We start from the raw sequence: 19,464 nt of genomic DNA, 5'->3' as shown, positions 1-19,464 counted from the left end.
CTATTGGCTAATATTGGATAAAAATGAACAGCAATAGTTGAAGCTCACCTTCACATGAACTTTCTTTGTGAGTTGGTGGACATATGCAGCTAAACGTCCTTTTACCATTTTTGCAAGTACCTCCATTCAAACACGGAGTACTGGTACATTCGTCATAATCTGTGAACAGACAAATTTTGTGGTTAATTAGATTCAAGGTTATTAAATAAAAAATGGCTATCAAATGGTATAATATTCAATGTAATCATGGAACACACGATGGAGCCAGATGTTCTGTGATGTAAGAGATGCAAAAAATAAAGCAGTAATGTTTCCTTTATCCTGCCCTTCAACTATCCAGACTGCCTTTTTCTTCCCTGCGTAGTTAAGATTCCTTTTTACTAGAAACATGATTTACGTAACTTGTGATCATGAAAACTGTTTAACACCTTTTTTGCAGGTAAACCGGTGGCATGCCGAGCAATCTACGTCATTCCACATATATCCATGTCTAGCACCAAGTGTGTGTACACAGTCCTCTCCCCTAAAGTCGTTCGGTTGCTTCTCCGCCCAGTAGCGGAATTTATCAGGACATCCATCCACCCAGGAGAATAATCCTTCTGTTGCAATGTCATTCAAACCAATCCACGCCTTGTCACCATTGTGTCTGTGCTGAATATACACGTTCTCTTCCTGACTTTCAATAGCGGGTAAATTAGCTCCCATGCTTCTGCAGATTGTACTGGCGTTGGACCATGTCTTACATGTTTCACTGGTGAAGTAACAGGAGCCATTGTAGAAACTCCAGCCCGGCTCACACACATCTTTGTAAAAATAAAGTGAAAATGTAAAATAAAGCTTTATGTTGAAGTTACCCTGAAATGTTTATAGAACTATTAATCACTGCCAAAGAAAGTCTCTCTTTTTTTACATGAATTACAAAGCTGTTCTTTTCTAGGTAGGTAACATGGTCAGAAAAATGCAAGATCGAGTTCATCAAACTTTAGCCAAGTCGAAGATCTGGTTTAATTGTACAATGCAAGCATACGAATAAGTGCAAGTATAAGCTATTTTAAAGAGTGTTTACAGGTGCGACATGCATAAGCGTTAGGAGATACATGCAAGCGAAGTCGCGGTGACATTAAAGTTTGTTTTGTTCACGTTGTACCTGTAAACCAGTCTGTGGAAGCTGTCGATAGGATCGATAAAGAAATTGTTGGGCTTTCGTTATTTTTCGTTACACGGTTTCCTTTTCTTGTGCTTGCGTTTATGTCTGCGTTCGGAATGCAATAACCTGTTTCGTGTTTATGCTTATATCCTTGTGCATGCGTCATATAAGCAAACCAGGCTTAGCGGAACAAAATAAATTACTTTTTACATAACATTTATCATTTCTTTACATCCCACCTGGCATGACTGCATATGAGACTGACAGAGGGTCATGCTGGTTCACAAACAGCTCCTTCACGCATGCTCTAAAGCCAGTCTTGTTTATATACTGCAAGGAAAGAAGATACGTATCAAGAAATAGTCTATTCTTGTGGCTCAACTTTTCCCAATAAGCACAAAACAATAGTCCTTTTGTTCTTGATTGCGCTGAGGGAGTTTGGCCGAAGCTAACCAAAAAAGCTCGTGACTATTCGGAAAATTGTTGGTCGTGACAAATTAGCTGCACTGGGGTAGTGGGTAGCGTAAATTTGTACAGGTCTGGTCAAATTTCGCCAATGCACCGCAAAGAAGAATTTGGCGGTCAGTTGCCCATCGGTTTGATTAAGAAGTCGAGAATTAAATATTGAACTATTCGTGCCTCATACAGTTAGTTAAAAGGAACGGAATCAAAACATATGATTAAAAAGCAGCATTATTAATGACAAAGAAAAATAAAATGGTGTCATTTAACATTACAATTGCAGCGCTTTGCACTTCGTTACTATCTACGGAATAAATTTTTCGCTTGAACCTTTCAGTTTTCTGAATCACCTTTACCTTTGAGTACATTCCATTTGTGATTTTCCGCAATCTTACATGTACCTCCTCTCACAAATTTTATGAATACTGCGGAAAAGTTATGGGTTACTGTACTTCAATTTACATCGCACGTAGTTACTATAAGAATAAATAATATCTGACCTCAACCCAAGCTGATATGGAGTTGTAAATGGGGTTCAGGTTTCCTCCGTTTGTTGAATGGTTTGCAGACACCAGTACTGCTGGAGAGTCGTTATAATGCTTCGTAAAGACAACATCCTAACAAAAGGATTTGTAAATAAAACAATTATTTTTATTGAAAATTGGTTTTGGATTGAATCTGCCCCTTTTTTCTTTTTCAAAAGTACGATTTCAAAAGGAGCAAACAGGGGAAAGGGTTAGTGAATGGGAAATTGGTTAGACTGTGAGTATGAGAGTGCAAATGAGCAAGCGAGCCAAAACAATGTAAAGTGATAAACATACCTGACAAAAAGCATAGTTGAATTCTTTGGATGGCTTGTTCCCGTTGGCAAAGTGTATAGACCCGTGCTCTCTAAACAGAGGTCGATGAAGCTCTTCAAATGCCAGCCAGTCCTAAAAAAAAGTTCCTTTAGTCAGGTTGTCACCTTGATGCAAAAACTAACAAACAAAAAAAAAACAGAGCTTTCCACAAAATTCCACGCTGAATAGTATAGTAGTGTTTGTTAGAAGTTTCAATTTTTAATATTGTATTGTATCCCTTTATAATTCAGTTTTTAACTGCAATGGTGATAAATAAACATTTTTTAAAAGACATAAACGACGGCATAGTGCCTGCGTTTAAAATTCTGGAGGCCATTTGCGTCGTTAATCGTGTACTAAACTGTTTCTACTGTTCCACTCATTTTATGTAAAATAAACCCCTGCCTCTGAAAACGTACATATTGTGTAATTCCGGCCTGAAGCAACATTTTGAGCTGAAAGCTAACCAGAGATCACGAAACATCAATAGTGTATTTCACAAGGAAAAACGAGAGATTCTATCACGGTTCACGCGTCAATTATAAACCCAACCAGCGACGCGATACTGTTTGGTTCCAAAAAGGTAGATTTTGGCGGGAAAGCAAATTTCAAAGCCGATTATGTTCGCCATGATTGCACTCATGTTTCAAGCTATATGTACTGAATCACGCTTTATTAGAAAACATGAAAGCTGCTCAGTTATTGATGCTGAAATAGCTTTTCAACCCTTTCTTAATCGAGAAAAAAATATATTCTATACTGAAATTATAATCGATTTGTTAATAAAAATTGTATATAACAGAAGGTCACTTACAACATGGATACTTTGGTGAATTCCATCAAAGTTCTGTAATTCTCTGATGCAGATCTTGAAAGACGTTGTTGTTAAATCTTCTACCCACACAGAGGAGGCATCGTGCCTTACACCACGCCTTTCATGCTCCGCTGACACAAGCACAGTTGGCGCTGATTTAAACTTTCTCTGCGAAAATAAAAAAAAAACACTAAATTGTGACTGAATGGTCAAAGGAAAATAAAGAGACGGGATTATGGCATTATGACGAGCTATGCATGGTGGAAATTCAGCCAGACCTGTACAGTTTATGTACAAGCTGAAAACCAGCAATGATGTCCACGCCACCCATTTTCGAAGGATGCGCAAGAATCAACCTGATTTTTCTCTTGGTATGATAGGTTATAAGATCAAAAACCTCGCCAAAAAATTCCCCAGCACCCAGGGTAGGCTGAAAATACACTGATGTTAATTTCATTTTATTTTAATTTTTTGGTCGTTTGGATAAAAGCAACTATTCCTTCAAATGAAACAAACATTTGTCAACAAGAGTATTATAAATACAATAATGATTGATGTATTTAAACTAGTTATTTTCTCACCGGAGGCAGTGATACCGTGCGGCAGTTCGTCCCAGTCCACCAAGTCGGCATGTCCATTTCACCCGACACTCCCCCATCAGGGGCCCCCTGGTATGCTAAAAAGTCAACTGTGGCAAACGCTTGTCCATTTTTCTTCTCATTTCTCCCAGCCTGTGTTACACAAACTGTAAAATTGTTCTCCCTGATTTCTTCAACCCAGGGCACCACAGCTTCGTGGACATATCTTGGGTCTGAGAAGTTGACGTGATTAACAGAAACTTGTATGTGAACCGGTTTATCAGGATAGAAGACGTAAGGAGCCAGTGGAACTTGTTCACAAACTGCTTCAGCCCAACTTGGGTTGCGATGGAGATGATGGCGGCCTTTCTGGGAAGGAAATCCTTGAAATGAAAGTACCGAGAAAAATGGTTGAACATTAAGAAATTATTGGACATTGTCTCTCTAGTGAACATTGTAGAAATAATACTCCCACCGTTGTGTCAAATGAAAAGAAAATTCCTTATTTTTACCCTGCCTCGGTGAGTTTTTTTTATTATTTTTTGCTTAACCATCCCAACTACATGTAATATTTTAACTCCCATAGAGGATGGTAGCTGATGGTATGTCTCAGATTACCTGTACAATCACCGGGGTGATAAAGAGTGAAGTTAGCTTTCAGATGGCACATTTCTCGCTGGAACACACACTCGTTGTCGTATGTGGTTCCGTTAGAGGAACACACGGGCTCTTCGTATGACGGACAGTTATCCACGCATATACACCGCGCATCCCTGGGCCCAAATGCCTTACAAACAGCGAAGTAATTACAGGAAATGTTGATACATGGATCAAGATCTGTGAAACAGAATATGAACAAAATATGAGGTTTACTTGGTTGTGAACAAATCAGTTTTAATCATTGCTAAAAGCTTTTTTTTGGAAAATACCTTTTCCCCTTTATTTAGCAAAATGAGAACAATTTTTGGCCACAAGGATATCTGACTTGCCCATTCTAATGTATTTGTACAGAAAGAAACCGGCTGGGTTGGCGTTCGTGGGGGGCTGCTGTTGCATCGGCGGCGGACCGGGATGGGTGGCGCAGTTTTCTGGCCGGCCTCAAGAGTCGTCATGGGCTCGATGAGGATGAGTGAGTGAGTAATAAATCAGTACAAGAATACATAAGACTTTTTAGCTGTCACCGTCCGAATTTGTGTCTTTTGATAAGAATAGCAACTCGTTCCCATGTAGTTTCCATGTAGTTAATCTTGCAGCTTTTATAAAATAAAAAAATTTCTTTTACGCATATATAATTCCCCAAAATTGAACAAATTAAAGTCTAACATTCGTGACAATGTTTAACTTAACACATTTTTACTGTAATATTTTTAATTCTTTTAATATGCATTTCAATGTAATTTAGTTGGGTATTTACCTCCAATAACTGCATAATCAACAGTAACAGGATCATGCTGACTCTCCATTCCTGCCAAGTCTTTTAAGCACACACGAAAATATGAAATCGTTATTTCCTGTTGTCAGACAAATATCAACTCATATTAGTAAAAAATTATTAAAACTTAACAATTTCTTAATTTTTTCGAGACATCAGGGTGCAAAAATGTCGTAAAACACAAAAATAAGTACCCTCAGATTACTTTTTTTTTCTCTTTGCAATATTCTCAAATTTGAAGTCTAACATTTGTCTACGAATAAACAAAAGGAAATGGAAGTAACGTCTTCTTTGATCAAAAGAGATGTCAGTGGCAGTTAAGTAAATTATGGTTTTTAAACACTTTCAAAATAATCTTTACAATGACCAAGTACACATATGTTACATGTCATGGGCGGGAATCCCGTTGAGTCGTCAATTTTTCATGAACTGTCATTGCCACTGTTTTATATGATGGTTCACGACTGCAAAGGTCACTTTCATTTCTAATGTAGATGTTCCTGTTGAACTGGAAAAGGAATTGTATTTCAGGGACTCAACAACTTACCTCTATCCAAGCGTTAAGGACATTGTTTTCTGGTTTGATAGAATACACGTTCTTGCTATCGTAAAGGTGGTTCGCTGTTACCATGACAACAGGAGGTGCATAAAACTCTTCAGTAAAATTGTGTACCTGTCAAGAAAGTACAAAGCAGGTTAGAGATCAGACCGGACGGCAAGGTACTGATACAACCCTTACGTAACAACCGCCAGCCATGTTCAACACCACTTTTTTAGTCTGTTGCAAATCTTAATTTTAATTTTTAATGGAAGACGTTACCTTGCAGAAGGCAAAGTTGTCTTGTTCCGGAGGCGCCCCACCATTTTCAAATTGTTGTTTTCCCTGAAAAGTTAGTTGAACGCCTTTCCGTGTAAAAGCCAGCCAGTCCTGAAAAAGTAATTAGGCCGTTATTCAATTCAAAATTCCAGAATTAAGATTTTTTCAAATTCCATATTCTTCGGTAGTGAATTTGGCTGAGACCGGGAGAGTATAAAGATAAGAGAGTCTATCCCCCATGTAGGCCCATGTAGGCCTTATCCCTCTTAAGTTATTTTTAGACATGGTACCCAGTACTTCCGCGGATGTGAACGCGCGTTGCGTGGATGTTCTCGCGTGGTTTCGTGGAGAATGTAAAGACCAAAACGTGGCGGTCGTCGCGGTCGTCATAGTGGGATAAGCTATCTCTAGCTCTGCACATGGACCACGCGGTGTCTAGAAAGCAATTTTGGTTTCTCAGTTATTTTATGCCCTGCTGTTAACGTGTGACTTAGCTGCTTTGCGGGCAACACGTTTACTTTGTAGCTTTGTCTTTATACCTGTTTTGCGGCCAGATTTGCATTTGGTTCATTCTCTTCACATTGTACCCTGCTTTAGTAACGAGTAGCCTTCTTGCTTTGCGGGAAATTTTACATAGTGTAGATTGAATTTTTACCCGACTGATAGTTGCGAAGAGTTTTTAGTTCGTTCTATTTGCGCCAGGTTTTGCGGGCGAAGCGATGAGGTTAAGCAGATGATTGATTTTATTTTTTTGTCCGCTTTCCTGTTATTATAAATGTCTTTTTACCAAAATGATGTATATTCTATTCGTGTCAACAGGGTTTTTAATTTTTTAGTCTCCTTGTACTTCGATGTATACTCCAGCGGGGAGTTTATATCCATCTTTCTGCGTTCCTTGTATTTTTTTCCTTATTTAATCTGTGAATGATTATTCTTGTTTGCTACTCTCGAGTGTTTGTTTGTGACCATGTTGTGCTTGTATTATTTTGATTTCACATTGTTTTCTTTTAATTGTTACACTGACCTCTCTGCAGTTTCGAACAATAGGTGTGTTGTCACCTTATACCTACTAATTTGTTAATACTGTTATGTTTGCAAGCCTACCGTCACTCGCTGTAATAAAATATTGTTCTGTCTCGGCGACGCTGTTTGATTTTGAACTCGATTGTTTTTTGTTGTAAGAGTTTGGATCGTCATTTAAGTCCTATGAACTCTATTACAATGTCCTTCAGCGTTCTGAGGGTTCGAATTAGAAGGCTCCTTTGGGTTTTGCGAACAGCTGCGGCAGCTTGAGTAACTTGACACATGACTTGAAGGTTTTCGTCTGCTGGGACTTGAACAGCAGGATCACCCATTTGTAACTAAACCTCTTCGCTTGAACTAAAACTAGTCCAAGCGAACGCTTCTTTGTTCTTTTTACTGATTTCTGAATTTTTTTGGTGTAACGTTCGTCGACAAAATTGATACAAGGCACGTTCAAAACATTTCCCGCCATTCCGTTTGGGGTCGTCTCCACGAAAACGCTCGAGAACATCCACGCAACGCGCGTTCACATCCGCGGAAGTACTGGGTACCATGTCTAAAAATAACTTAAGAGAGATTACCTTTGGAATAAGGCCTCTACGGGAGTTTGACTCTCTTATCTTGATATACTCTCTTGCTGAGACTGATTGCTTAATATTTTTATTATTAATTTTTGCCTGGCATTTTTTTGCTCTTATTGATTATTATCCCGTCACGAAGAAATGAACAAATGAAGAATTGCATAAAATGTATGACGAAATGCTAAGAAGTATAACTTAGCCAAAAAAAGCAAAGATATAAACTGTTAAAGGGTTCGAACTCTTTTTCTTCATAAGAATGGACAATACTGCTCGATACAATCATGCCTTTCAGATCCTTCGTGTTATCGTCTGTAACAATGTCAACACAAACGGTCACGCACAGCTTACTGTACCAGCAACAGTAACAGCAGCTATAACCTTTTAAAAAAAAAAAAAATGCGCAGATTATTTTTATCGCATTGTGTATCTGACTTCCTTAATAGCGCTGCTAATAGGTTCCAATGAAAACTTTTCACAAGTAAATGATATTATAGAAAGTTTTCTTTGTAAACTTACCACTTGTAAATTCAGGTGCTTGCCGTCAAATGTTTTCACTTCTCGAAGGCAAATTCTGAAATAATCTTCCTTTAACTCTTCTATCCAGATATTCATGGCGTCCTGTGGCTTATTTCTGACTGAGTGACGTACTGTGGCGAGAACGTTTGGAACAGAAGAAAAACGCTGCAAAGGACAACGAAGAATTTGTTTAGATTTACTCGGATTTACCACACAGTAGCAAACTGCAGAGCAATTAGACAAGTTTATCGCTATCAATGCTAAGAAAACAAAACGATTATCTGTCACCGGTAAAGATAATGCGTAGATTTAGAAACACAGCAGGACATTTAACGAGGAGGCGAAGACTTACAACTTAATGACACATCATCAACAGACTTTTTGACATGCAAAGCGTATTCTGTTTTGCTTTCATCTTCAGATTGTTTTTCTACCATTCAATAGCCAAACATGTTAAGTCGAGTTTAATGTGTGCCCTTGCCCGCACTGGTTAAATATAGAAAACGAAAAACGTGTCCTTTTTTCTTTTGAAATCCGATTTTAAGGAGGACTAAAAATATAGTCTTGTATTCTTTTCCATTTTGCCTGTGAGAGAAAGACATCCAACACACTAATCATGCGCGCGATTAACAACCAAAGGAAAAAAATACTCGACTGTGTGGAGTTGGTTCAACAAATTGACCTCAGTTTTTGCTGTTGTTTTTCTTTTGTTTGTTTTTTAGTCCTCTTATTACTGAATTCTCTCACAACATTGTCAAAGTTGCCGGTCAGTGGTCTGACAATGATATGACACAACCCATCGTCGAGAAGGGAGATGAAATCAACTTGATATGTACAATAACAAAAAGCCAACAGATATCGATCAACCAAAGTTCAAAAGAACCTGAACTCCTTCACTGAGCCAAAGTGGTCCCAAGAATCACGGCCTCTTCGATTTAAACTGGGTGCAATAATTCAAGCATAAATTTCGAAAGTAAAATATTTTTGAAACTGACCTATATTGTATTCGAAAACTCTTAGAATCTCACTTAATCATTTCCAAGTTCATGCAGTCGACTTTCAAAAGCACTTTAAACATGACAACTGATAAACATATTTCTTTCGCAAATTTTCACGACAAACTACAACAACTGACTCTCCAAACCTCTTGAAATTTTCTGCTGATAATGTGATTGTTTTTCGTTCCCGAAATAGCTAACGTTCGTCAATATGCTGTGTTCTTCTACTTGGATATTTAGCCGCCAGACGTAACTAGAAAACTTTGCAGCTACTGTTGTCTTACATCGAATCAGTCGTTTCTTCTTTGATTGTAGTTTACAGTGGAACACTTTCCTTGCTTTCTGTTGCCTCTTTGGAATTATTCGACTCACGCAATATATTTTCATAAAATAAAATCGGCAATGGCGTTTGCAAGAAAATGGCATTTTCTTATAAATAGTTATAAATTTCTTGTTTCATTACCACTGAAAAATTTCCACATATACCGGTACGATTTATTACAGCCATACCTGTGCAAAGTTAACACTTTCACATTTTGTCCCGCTGGTGAATGTGCTGAAGGAGGCGGTGCCGTCCAGCATTCCACTGGGCGTGCCTCTAAACGCAATCCAGTTCACGATAGAGGATCCATTTGTACCAAGTCCCGACTCCAACACACACACACGGAAACTGCTCTGTGTTACGTCTGACGTCCACACAACTGCTGAATCATGAACACTGGCAGATTCCTTTCCATGGCTGATGGATGCGAGGACACGTACATTTCTAGAGCTAGAAAATGTACGAGCGTATTGCACGGTTGTGCAATAAAGCAGGTCTGGATATGCCACCGTGAAGTTGACCTTTCCAGTTTGGACCAGATCTTGTCCTGAAATAAAAATAAAATATTGTGTTCAAATGCATGTACTACCTTGTTACATAGCAGAGGTAAGACGTTGTGCTCCGTACACATTTTTAATTGCAGCATTGTAACTGAAATTCGTCTTGGCGACTTTTGAAAGCTTTGAAAATTACGATCAAATCGAATCTCCTACGGCCGGAATCTTCCTTTAATTCAAGCAGTTCAAATAAAACTTCTGTTCAGAATATAAATCACGGCCTTACCTTCAGCCAAAGAAGCGAAATTGCTCAAAATCAAAAGCACAGCCAACAGTGGAGCACCTGGGAACACCATTACTTTGCCGAAAGACTACAAACTGTAGTATCGAGCTGAGAGTTCCAACTTTTGATCATCAACTGTCATTCATACTTCTGACGACTGTTTCAAACCACTTTTCCCATAAATCACCTCCCACGTCACTGGAATGTACCAAAACTATGTTCTCCTTATTGTGTTTTAAGTAGAAGCTTGCGAGAATATACAATTTCATCAAGGCTGCGTAAAGAGGAATAAGTACCAACAATTTTTGAACTGATACAGTGTTCAATTTCGCACAAGCCCTGAGAATATCGAATCTGATCAGCCTTTTCTAGTGAGAATGACGTACTAAATACATAAACAATTGGAATGAAATTGGTCTAGGCATATATTTTATTCATAGAAATACTGTCACGTTCTCATAAGAAAAAATACAGGCGAGGTTGATAACGTTGACTTACATCTTTCACCGACACATGGAGTTCCCTATAGTGGATTTGTGCCAGCAGTTAACAGTGTGTTAATAAAAGGTTATGCAAACCTGAAACAAAGTGGTTGTGTTTCAAAATTTTGTTTTCCTTGGGCCATCCCAATAAAATGTTTCGTTTCCCATCGCCCGACCGACCCATTATTTTTCAAAATGCAAAAAAAAATCAGATTCACTAGTCAAAGAGGCAAGTACTTTAATTTACAAGCACATGATCTTGTTTTATTAACAACAATTGGTATGATGTGATGTCGTTATATGTAATTAACATCGATACTAAGTTTTTTAAGGGTTGTTTCGTACCAAAGACATAAACGATTGTTCCAACCGTCTCAGCGAGATCTGCTGAAACAAAATCTTTCGTTTCTGCATCTCCTGGCTTCTTAAAAGAACCCAGACCCCTCAAAGTGTTCATTCCTTTTTTTTGCCCGACCGACCGACCCACCATCACAAGAGACGGGGCGATGGGAAACGAAACATTTTATTGGATGGCCTTGTCAACATATACCAAACAAGAACAAATTGTTTTACATACAGAACCATTTTGTGATGGCCATGGCACAATAAGATGTGGCAGTGAAAAGAAATCACAGCCCAAACATTCAGATCCATCTTGCACAGTCGATCTACACAGAGTTTCTTTGATTGCCAGGAAAAATATATAGTCATACAATTTTGCTTTAACAATTAAAACACTCAAGTCCCGTAGAATTAAAAATCAAAAGTCTTCTGCAGATCTGCCAATCAGTGTGGTCACTTGAGTGGAGTCACACGGATCTTGGTTTCAAGTTTACCGTACCCCAATTCGCAAGTAGCCAATTAGAAGCTAGTCCAGTTCCTGAACTCTCTCTTCCACGCGCCCTTTATAGCGGTTGAACCCAGGCGCGGAAGAGAGAGTCCAGGATAACTTGCATGCGCATGCTCAGAACGAACCAATCAGAAACGAGGAGTGTGGCGTCACTTGCTTGGGACGCGCGCGCTAGGTTTAAAATGCTCGCTCAAATGACGAATTCAACTACGCGACCGAGCGCGGGAATAAATGCAAGAAAAAAACTGTGCTCAATTGCATCCAAAACCAATTCAATAAAGAGCTAAGAGCGATTTTTGTTTTGGCCATTAGTTTTTAGCAGACACTGACTGCAAAGCTAGGCTTTTTAAAGTTATTACGGTGATCCTGCTTTAGTACACGGTCGCGTAGTTGAATTCGTCATCTGTGCGCGCGCGTTTTCAAAAGTGCTGCCAAATATGGTTTTTCCCCCAATTTTGGGGGAAAAACTGGCGCATGCGCATGCAAGTTATCCTGGACTCTCTCTTCGCGGGCCTGGGTTCATCCCCTATAAAGGGCGCGCGGAAGAGAGAGTTCAGGGACTGGACTAATTAGAAGCGTGATCTACTGTCCTGATATCCTACGATATCAAGTCACTGATCTGATACGCGACAATATCATGGACACTTTCAAGTAAAGTAGTGTTACCGTGTGATGAAGTGAAAAGAGGTTTTACTAATAAAGCAGAACCTCGAAATTTAAGATTAACTAGTGTTTACCGGTCGTTAAAGAGAAGTAAAAACGTTCCCGCCAAGACTAAACTTCAGCACGCTTGCCCCAGGGGGGGGGGGGAGGGGGGTACTGAGAGTTTCAAGTGACGGGGATGATAGAAGGGGGTTTTGGGGTTTTACAGTTTCGATTCCGGGATTTTTTGGGTATTAAACACGATCTAAAGATTTGTGGTAATGCTTTGGCTGTGTAGTTCTGCAAATAAAGTACAAACTAAGGTATTTTTCTGTTGATTTTGGGGGTTAATTTTTGGTCCAGGGATTTTTTTGGGCTTTGTTGAAAGCTCTAGGGATTTTTTGGGCCTTGATTTTTGCCCTCATTCGATCATCCCCGTAACTTGAAATCCTGAGTAACCCCCTGGGGCGCTCGCCAATTGCGCGATGTTTGCCGACGAGTACTGAAACATTCAGACTGAAACAATTGAGTCGGAGTTTCCAAATTTTTTCGCTAAATTCTGAATTTAGGTGCGGTAAATACCTAATCGTACCTTTTTGGTACGCTTCGATGGTATATCAGGCTCGTTTGGTCTCGCCATGGGTATTTTGGCTCGACTGCGTCACGCCAAAATAACGGCGAACCATGACACGACCAAACTCGCCTGATATGCCGCCGAAGCGTACCAAAAGAGTACGATTAGGTATAAAAAGTGTCATGTCGGGTACCTCGAAAACCCGAATGTAATGCTAGAGGGGTCTGTACATATAAATCGCCAGCTTTAGAGATACAACTGTACAGAAAAACTAAACTCTCAACCTTTACCGCAAACTTGACGGTATTTTTAATTTATAATCTTTATAATAATTCTCGTCCTTCTGTGATCATTTTGTCTTCTCTTTAATTTGGACAGTGACGCATCTAAGGATAAATGCTAACTCCTGGTAATTTCAAACGGTCATCCGAGATAATAACACGCTCAATTTTTTCTTTCTAGGTCTCCAAACTATGGACAGTTTTCTCGGCCATCTTTACCCACACCACCAATATTCTATTCTAATTACTTGTTTATAGCCGTTATTAACCGAGTCACGCAACATATTTTTGCGCAATGTAACGCTTCACATGTTAATCAATCTTTAGCCGGTTCCCTACTCCTGCATTGCAATGTAGGCTAGATTTCAGCCGCTCTCTCGAGTCCGGTCTTTGTTTCGGAGCGCGGATAAATTTATCGCGCGAATGGTTGCTGGCAATCGAGCTTAATTCGGACACTTCGGTTTTTTTATGCATTTTTGGGAGGGCCGCTTACGCCCTTAAGCCTGGTTCTCATATGATCGTCCCGAACGTCTCTGTCGTTTCAAAAAGTTTGCTTGCTCCAATCACCTCAGACTTTGCAAACGACAGAAGCGACAGAGACGATCGGGGCGATCATATGAGAACCAGCCTTAAGGGATCAGTTTTAGGTCTATATTTTCCATTTAAACTAGTTTACTGACACAGATCTTCAAGAAGACCACTACTCATCGTTTTCTATTTATTTTTTATTTATTTATTTTTTTTTTTGGTATTGCAAATTATTTTTATTACATCTAATTCTAACGGGAATGGCTAAAAGAACACGTGGATGTTTACTTAGCTTAGTACTCTCTCCTTTTCTTTATTTTAAAGAATTTCGAGTTTATTTTGCCATTTTTTTCTAGGAGTGTAAAATACGCTAACCATTTTTATTACATTTTTGTTTTCCATTTTTTGTCGTGAAAATACTCCACAAATCCATAAATACATTAAAATGCATGGGGAATCTTTGTGAGGTCAAAAATTAAAAGTGTGCGAACCGAAAGAATTCTGGAAGACAATACTAGTTAGCTTTGCAGGCAACATTGCAGGCAAAATTGGTTACCACAGTACTATAGCCAACATAGGCTAAACACTCCTGAGTTAAGCAAAAATTAAGGTAGTTTGGGGATCCAATTTACGTTGTTTTTCCCTCACTTGAAAGTTATGTAAAAGCGTGTCAAGGGTAAATGGGTTAAAACATTGTTTCTAGGTCCTACACTGGCTCCACCGCGCGCAAACGCTCAAGCTATGGAGAATCCTAACTTCTGGTCGCCCTTGCAAATTTCCTTCTCACTTCAAAATGATTACAACTGAATCAAACTGAGGGGTAACACAGAATTTGTGAAAAAAATAGAACTTGATTTAAAGCAATGTGCGAGAGGAAACGAAAACATACATGAATGAGAAATCAGTTAGACTTTTGAACCACAATGTTATATTTCCCATGTTGATGTGATTGGTTTTGAACGTAATGTTGAAATTTTTTGGCTTATTTTGCTATTTTTCTCTGAGGGGGGCAAGCGTGGCCGAGTGGTTTGTGGCGCCGGTGTTGTAATCTGGAGGTGCCCGGTTCAAGACCTGCCTCTGCCACTAGCTGGATTTGTTTCTCGGTCGGCCCGAGTTCAAATCCTCGATCACGCTTTGTATATAGCCTACAGGTCTGCCTCCTGCCAGTGGGGATTTTTAATTATGTTATGTTGAATTAAAATATTTGTTTCCTCTGTTTCAGTGGCATGCCTGTAAACTACCTATCTCGAAGCTAAGTGCATGACCACTATAAACAACATTTACATCACATTTTTTACATCTCTTGGCTTGTTGCCCGTATTCCAAGCATTTTGCCCGAAAAATTTTGGCGCTGGGGGAGGGTGTGGCAGGCCATACCTTGAGACGTGATTTCATTGACGCAATTATAAACGTAAAGACAGACAACGATGAAAGAGCCTGTGTTACTCCAGGGTGACCCAGCCCAAACTTGAAAGCGCATCGGTAACAGATGAGTGCAAAGGGCCCATGCAAAATGATTCTGGCAGCAAAACGGTTCTGTTATCTGGTTTCGCCTCTTTTCCTTATTGTCTTCTTTTTCCTGTTCCTCAGAGAATGAGAACGAGGGGATTTAACGTTCCGTTTGTGGGGTCTAAATATTGTTTCATACCTTCTTATACTTGGCCATAATTATGCCGGTAATCGCTTTTAGAGTATCTTTCTAGCATATTAGTTATAATCTTCTTTTACCTAGCTGCATTTAAGGTAGATACCACAGGAGAAGTTGTACTCTAGCTCAAGTGTAACTGCATGTATGGCGATGAGTTTGTGTTTTCCTGTAAGCGGAGCCCCAAAACGCCAACTCTGGATGGTTTTTCAGAACAACGCAAAGGAAAAATACGAAAAACTCATTAAATTTCCCACAATTATTACCAAAGGTGGCAAGTATAACATGGAATTATTTTAATTTATGAAATGTTTTCGTAAAACACCAAACACTAAATCACACACTACAAACATTGTAAAAGTAAAGTTCTTGTTTCATTTCAAGTACACCATACATTATCTTACCTTATAACAGGGTATTAATATTCTAAAAGTTGTGCCATTATATATCGTATTTAGTCAACACTGGGGGGGGGGGGGGAAGCAAGTCGGAATGTTTCTTTGTCCTCAAAGCCAGGATACCGCACTGACGAATTGCTGCCAAACAACGTAACCTGTTGCTAAGAATGACACAGTCGCTATAAAATTTTCCGCGCTAAAGATGAAGGCCAAAAAAGTTTTTTATTACAATCCTTTAAAATCTGTTTAGCTAAATACATCTAGAAAAGCAGAATTAATTAAAGTTCTAAAAAAAGAAATACACCTTATTTGATGGTTTAACATATAATACGCGCGGATATTTTGCTCATTGCTACGCACCTCGCAAAATATCCGCGCGTATTATATGTTAAACCATCGAATAACAGATTTATTATTCCACTATTTTTTCCACTTAGTTTGGGTCGTTTAGTCCGGTCATTTTGTTGCTCCGCTTTCCGGCCGTATTTTTGCCCTGTTTTCAGTGTAATAACGTGTCATATTTTACGCGTTCTCTTTACCTAATATGATACAATGGCACAGTAGTGGAATAATGAATATATGTTCCAACCACGAGGCAACAATTATCTTTTTACGAGTACTGACTTAGATGACTTTTACGGTAAAAATTTATTCTTCTGTATAGAAATTGGTCTGTATTCATATTATAGAAAGTAGGTGATGTCTACCCTCAAAATAAGCGAAAAACCGGATAGGTCACCGTACTCGTTTACAAGGAAACAACGATTTTTCTCTCTCGCGAGCCAAGCCGTATAGAAAAAAGCCGCCATTTTGTCACAATGTGCGCGTGCTTCTTACGCGTAAAGTTCTGCGCAGTAAGGATGCATAATGACATACTATACTAAGGAATTAACTTAAAAACCTTCAATTTAAAACTAATTATTGTCGAAACTTCACTGATCATCTGCGGCACGAAAAACTAATTTTACTTTGAAAATGTTTTGCTTAAAACATGCCTTTGCACGAAAATGTTTTTTTTAACCATGACGCCATGTACCAAACTGCTGGTCTGGTGATGTTCTTATCTTCAACGAATCCACAAATTCAGGGAGTAAGAAGAAGTGGGAGAATAACTATGGGCTTCATCTCCGAAATCATACTCTCCTGTTCCCTGGTCATCAAACGCGCCTCCACCATTGTTTTCAGTGATCCCGAGACCGTGATCTGCTCGGCTACATACACTTCCTCCTCCTCCAAACATCATCACTGAACCATCACCACTCCATTGACACCAAAAACCAATGTCGTTGGTGCTCTGGATATTGCCGTTACAGTGTGCTTGACTGAATCCTTCAGTGGAACTATACGATCCTCCATAATACACTGGACACCCTTTAAGGCATTTGTTGTTAGACCAGTAGTTAAGATAAGTGAACCTGCCATAGCTGGATAGAAGTCCTCTGAGGGTGTTTCCACTTAAGCAGTTGGTATATGTACGGAGGAGGGCAGTGTGTGAACTATCGTCGCTGCGTGTGATTTTAATCTCATTCCCACTAACTCTCCAGAACGCTTCCGATATCATGTCATAGTTACCTGACGTGCTTGTAGGGGACCCCTGGGAAGATTGAACATCGTACCACCAGTAAGCATCATCTCTCATCCAGTTTTTCGCATCAGCGTTTGAAAACCGTGCAATGAGTGTCCATCCACCTGCGTTTCCTGACATGTCGCAATAAACCTGGTAAACGAGCAAAAGTGTGTACTTTCAAGATATTAATCAAGCTTAATAAAACCATCAAAACAAGAAATCGGTATTAGATAATTGTATTATTTTTAGCGAGCAGTCGCAATATTTATCTGAGTGTCAGTGATAACAGTTAACAGCGTTTTCGTAGCGATAACTTACTTCAGCTAATAATTACTGTTTATCAGTGTTAACCATCCCTTCTAAATAATTGCAACAGTCTTCAAAATTGACGACAGAAATCTCAAGAAAATAAGACAACATTCAACCAGTTCTGTCACTGGAGATTTGTATTTTATACCATGCAATTCAAATAAATTAAAAATTATCAATAAACTGTTTTCCTTTTTCTCACGCATGGGCTGTTTGCAACTTGCAACGCAACGAAGACAGTTGAAAAATATTATTACGTTCTAATTCGCTACGCTTAAACGAACGTAAATTATTTTCTTCTTAAATACTGCAAAAAATACACACCAAAGGAATAATGGTTGGATACTCAAACCAATCAGGGATACCCAAGGGACACGCCCAAGCGGCGTGTCATACACAGCGAAGTAAATAACCAAAACCTGCTAATGAACTGTATTGACCGCATACCAGTAGAAAATACATCGGGTTGCAGAGGGGGTGTCGCGCGTTCGCAACTATTTAAACTTGAATTTAAAGGCGCCCGCTGGAATTTATCATCTTGAAATCTCCTGAGAGCGAAGAGCGCGTTCTGGCTGGCTCATTTTAACAAAATTGCCTTGCAAGTTGAGATTTACAAAGGAAACGTAGCAACGTGCCTCGAACGTTGCAAAAGCAAGGATAGTTCTATTTTACTTGCAACTCACAGCACAAGGTTTTGATACTTTAACGGCAAGCTCGAGGTTTCTATCGGCCTATTATTTTTGCATAACCCACTGAACGATCTATCAAACACAGAATATCACTAGAATTGATTTATTGAAGGTTATGTGGATAGAATTCAGCGAACAACTTGGCACACGCTCTATACTGAGAGCGGTCTATCGAACATTAGCATAACCACACTGACCTACTATTGGTAATCGCGCAATCTGATTGGCTACACAGGTGCCTACTATCGATCCGTAGTAGGCTCTCGGAGCGCGCGCTTAGTCTTCGCTGAATTTTATCAATCAAAACCTTCAATGAATCGATTCTAGCGATATTCTGAGTTTAATAGATCGGTCAGTGGGTTATGCTAACACAATCAGACGGCTCGCTCTCGGTTTCTACCGGCTTTTGATAGTTGGCGAGGGGCGAAGCCCCGAGCCAACTATCAGCCGGTAGAAACCTCGAGCTTGCCGTCTAATTGTTAAATAGACGTCACCTGCGTAGCCAATCAGATAGCGCGACTACCTAGTAGACGGTCAGCGAGTTATTATGCTAAAAAACGCTAGAGGCGTTAGCCTAACCGTTAGCCGTTAGAGTCAGTCCGTTAGGATGGTCAGTGAAACCTGTAGCAAAAGTTCTGTATCCGTTAGCTTAAGGTCGCGGGGGGACACCTTAGGCTCATCATTATGCATTTATTTAAAGCGTATGCACGAAGTACAACGACTGACATCGACAACTTTACGAGATATTTATGACTGGACCGAAATATGGGCGCGTGCGTGTGATTTGTAAAAAATCACTGTTTCTTTGATATTTTAACCAATTTAAAACAACATTTAGCGATATACGTTCATATAGATTGTAGGAAGTCTTTGAGCTTATTTTTATTTAAATTTGAATATTTCTGCAACTCAGAGTAATCACAAAATATTTGGCATAAACAATCGTGCCCTTTTTAAAAACGCATTGTTCTCACCATAAAAGCGTGGAATATAATTACCATAATTACATCTCTCCTTGGCAAAATGATCGTATTTAGGTCGGGACACCTTCGGAAATCTCAAAGTTTGGACTTTTCCGACAATTTTGTGGCAGAGAATACAGCGCGGATACAGAACTTCATTACTTGCCACTGCAGATAGGTAAACTATGAATACTGTAGTGTGTCATAACAGAAGCGGAATTTTAAAAG

The 19,464-nt window shown here is 39.3% G+C and overlaps 1 protein-coding gene and 1 pseudogene across 3 annotated transcripts in view; both read right to left on the bottom strand.

Annotated features, from left to right (window-relative positions):
• Positions 1-10,070, bottom strand: part of LOC144644227 (uncharacterized) — a 35,182-nt gene extending 25,112 nt beyond the window's left edge. The window contains exons 1-2 of one of the 2 annotated variants that reach the window (XM_078503667.1): positions 9,718-9,929; positions 8,210-8,374 (exon numbers count right to left, since the gene is read on the bottom strand). In XM_078503667.1, coding sequence (XP_078359793.1) covers positions 8,210-8,374; positions 9,718-9,789 — 237 coding nt within the window. In that variant the 5' untranslated portion in view covers positions 9,790-9,929. Of the gene's footprint in view, positions 1-8,209; positions 8,375-9,717 lie in introns of both variants that reach the window. The other variant, XM_078503668.1, reaches the window with a different exon arrangement.
• A 5,506-nt stretch (positions 10,071-15,576) lies between these two features.
• The window catches only part of LOC144644226 (uncharacterized), a 98,460-nt pseudogene continuing 94,572 nt past the window's right edge, over positions 15,577-19,464 (bottom strand). Inside the window, exon 18 of the transcript XR_013569070.1 lies at positions 15,577-17,426. The product of XR_013569070.1 is annotated as an uncharacterized LOC144644226 (transcript). The remainder of the gene's footprint in view (positions 17,427-19,464) is intronic.

Source organism: Oculina patagonica, chromosome 2 (assembly GCF_052425735.1).
Source record: "Oculina patagonica isolate OP01 chromosome 2, crgOcupat, whole genome shotgun sequence".
NCBI classification, from domain to species: Eukaryota; Metazoa; Cnidaria; class Anthozoa; order Scleractinia; family Oculinidae; genus Oculina; species Oculina patagonica.
The sequence above is the reverse complement of the archived record's forward strand: the minus strand, read 5'-3'. Positions and strand labels throughout refer to the sequence as shown.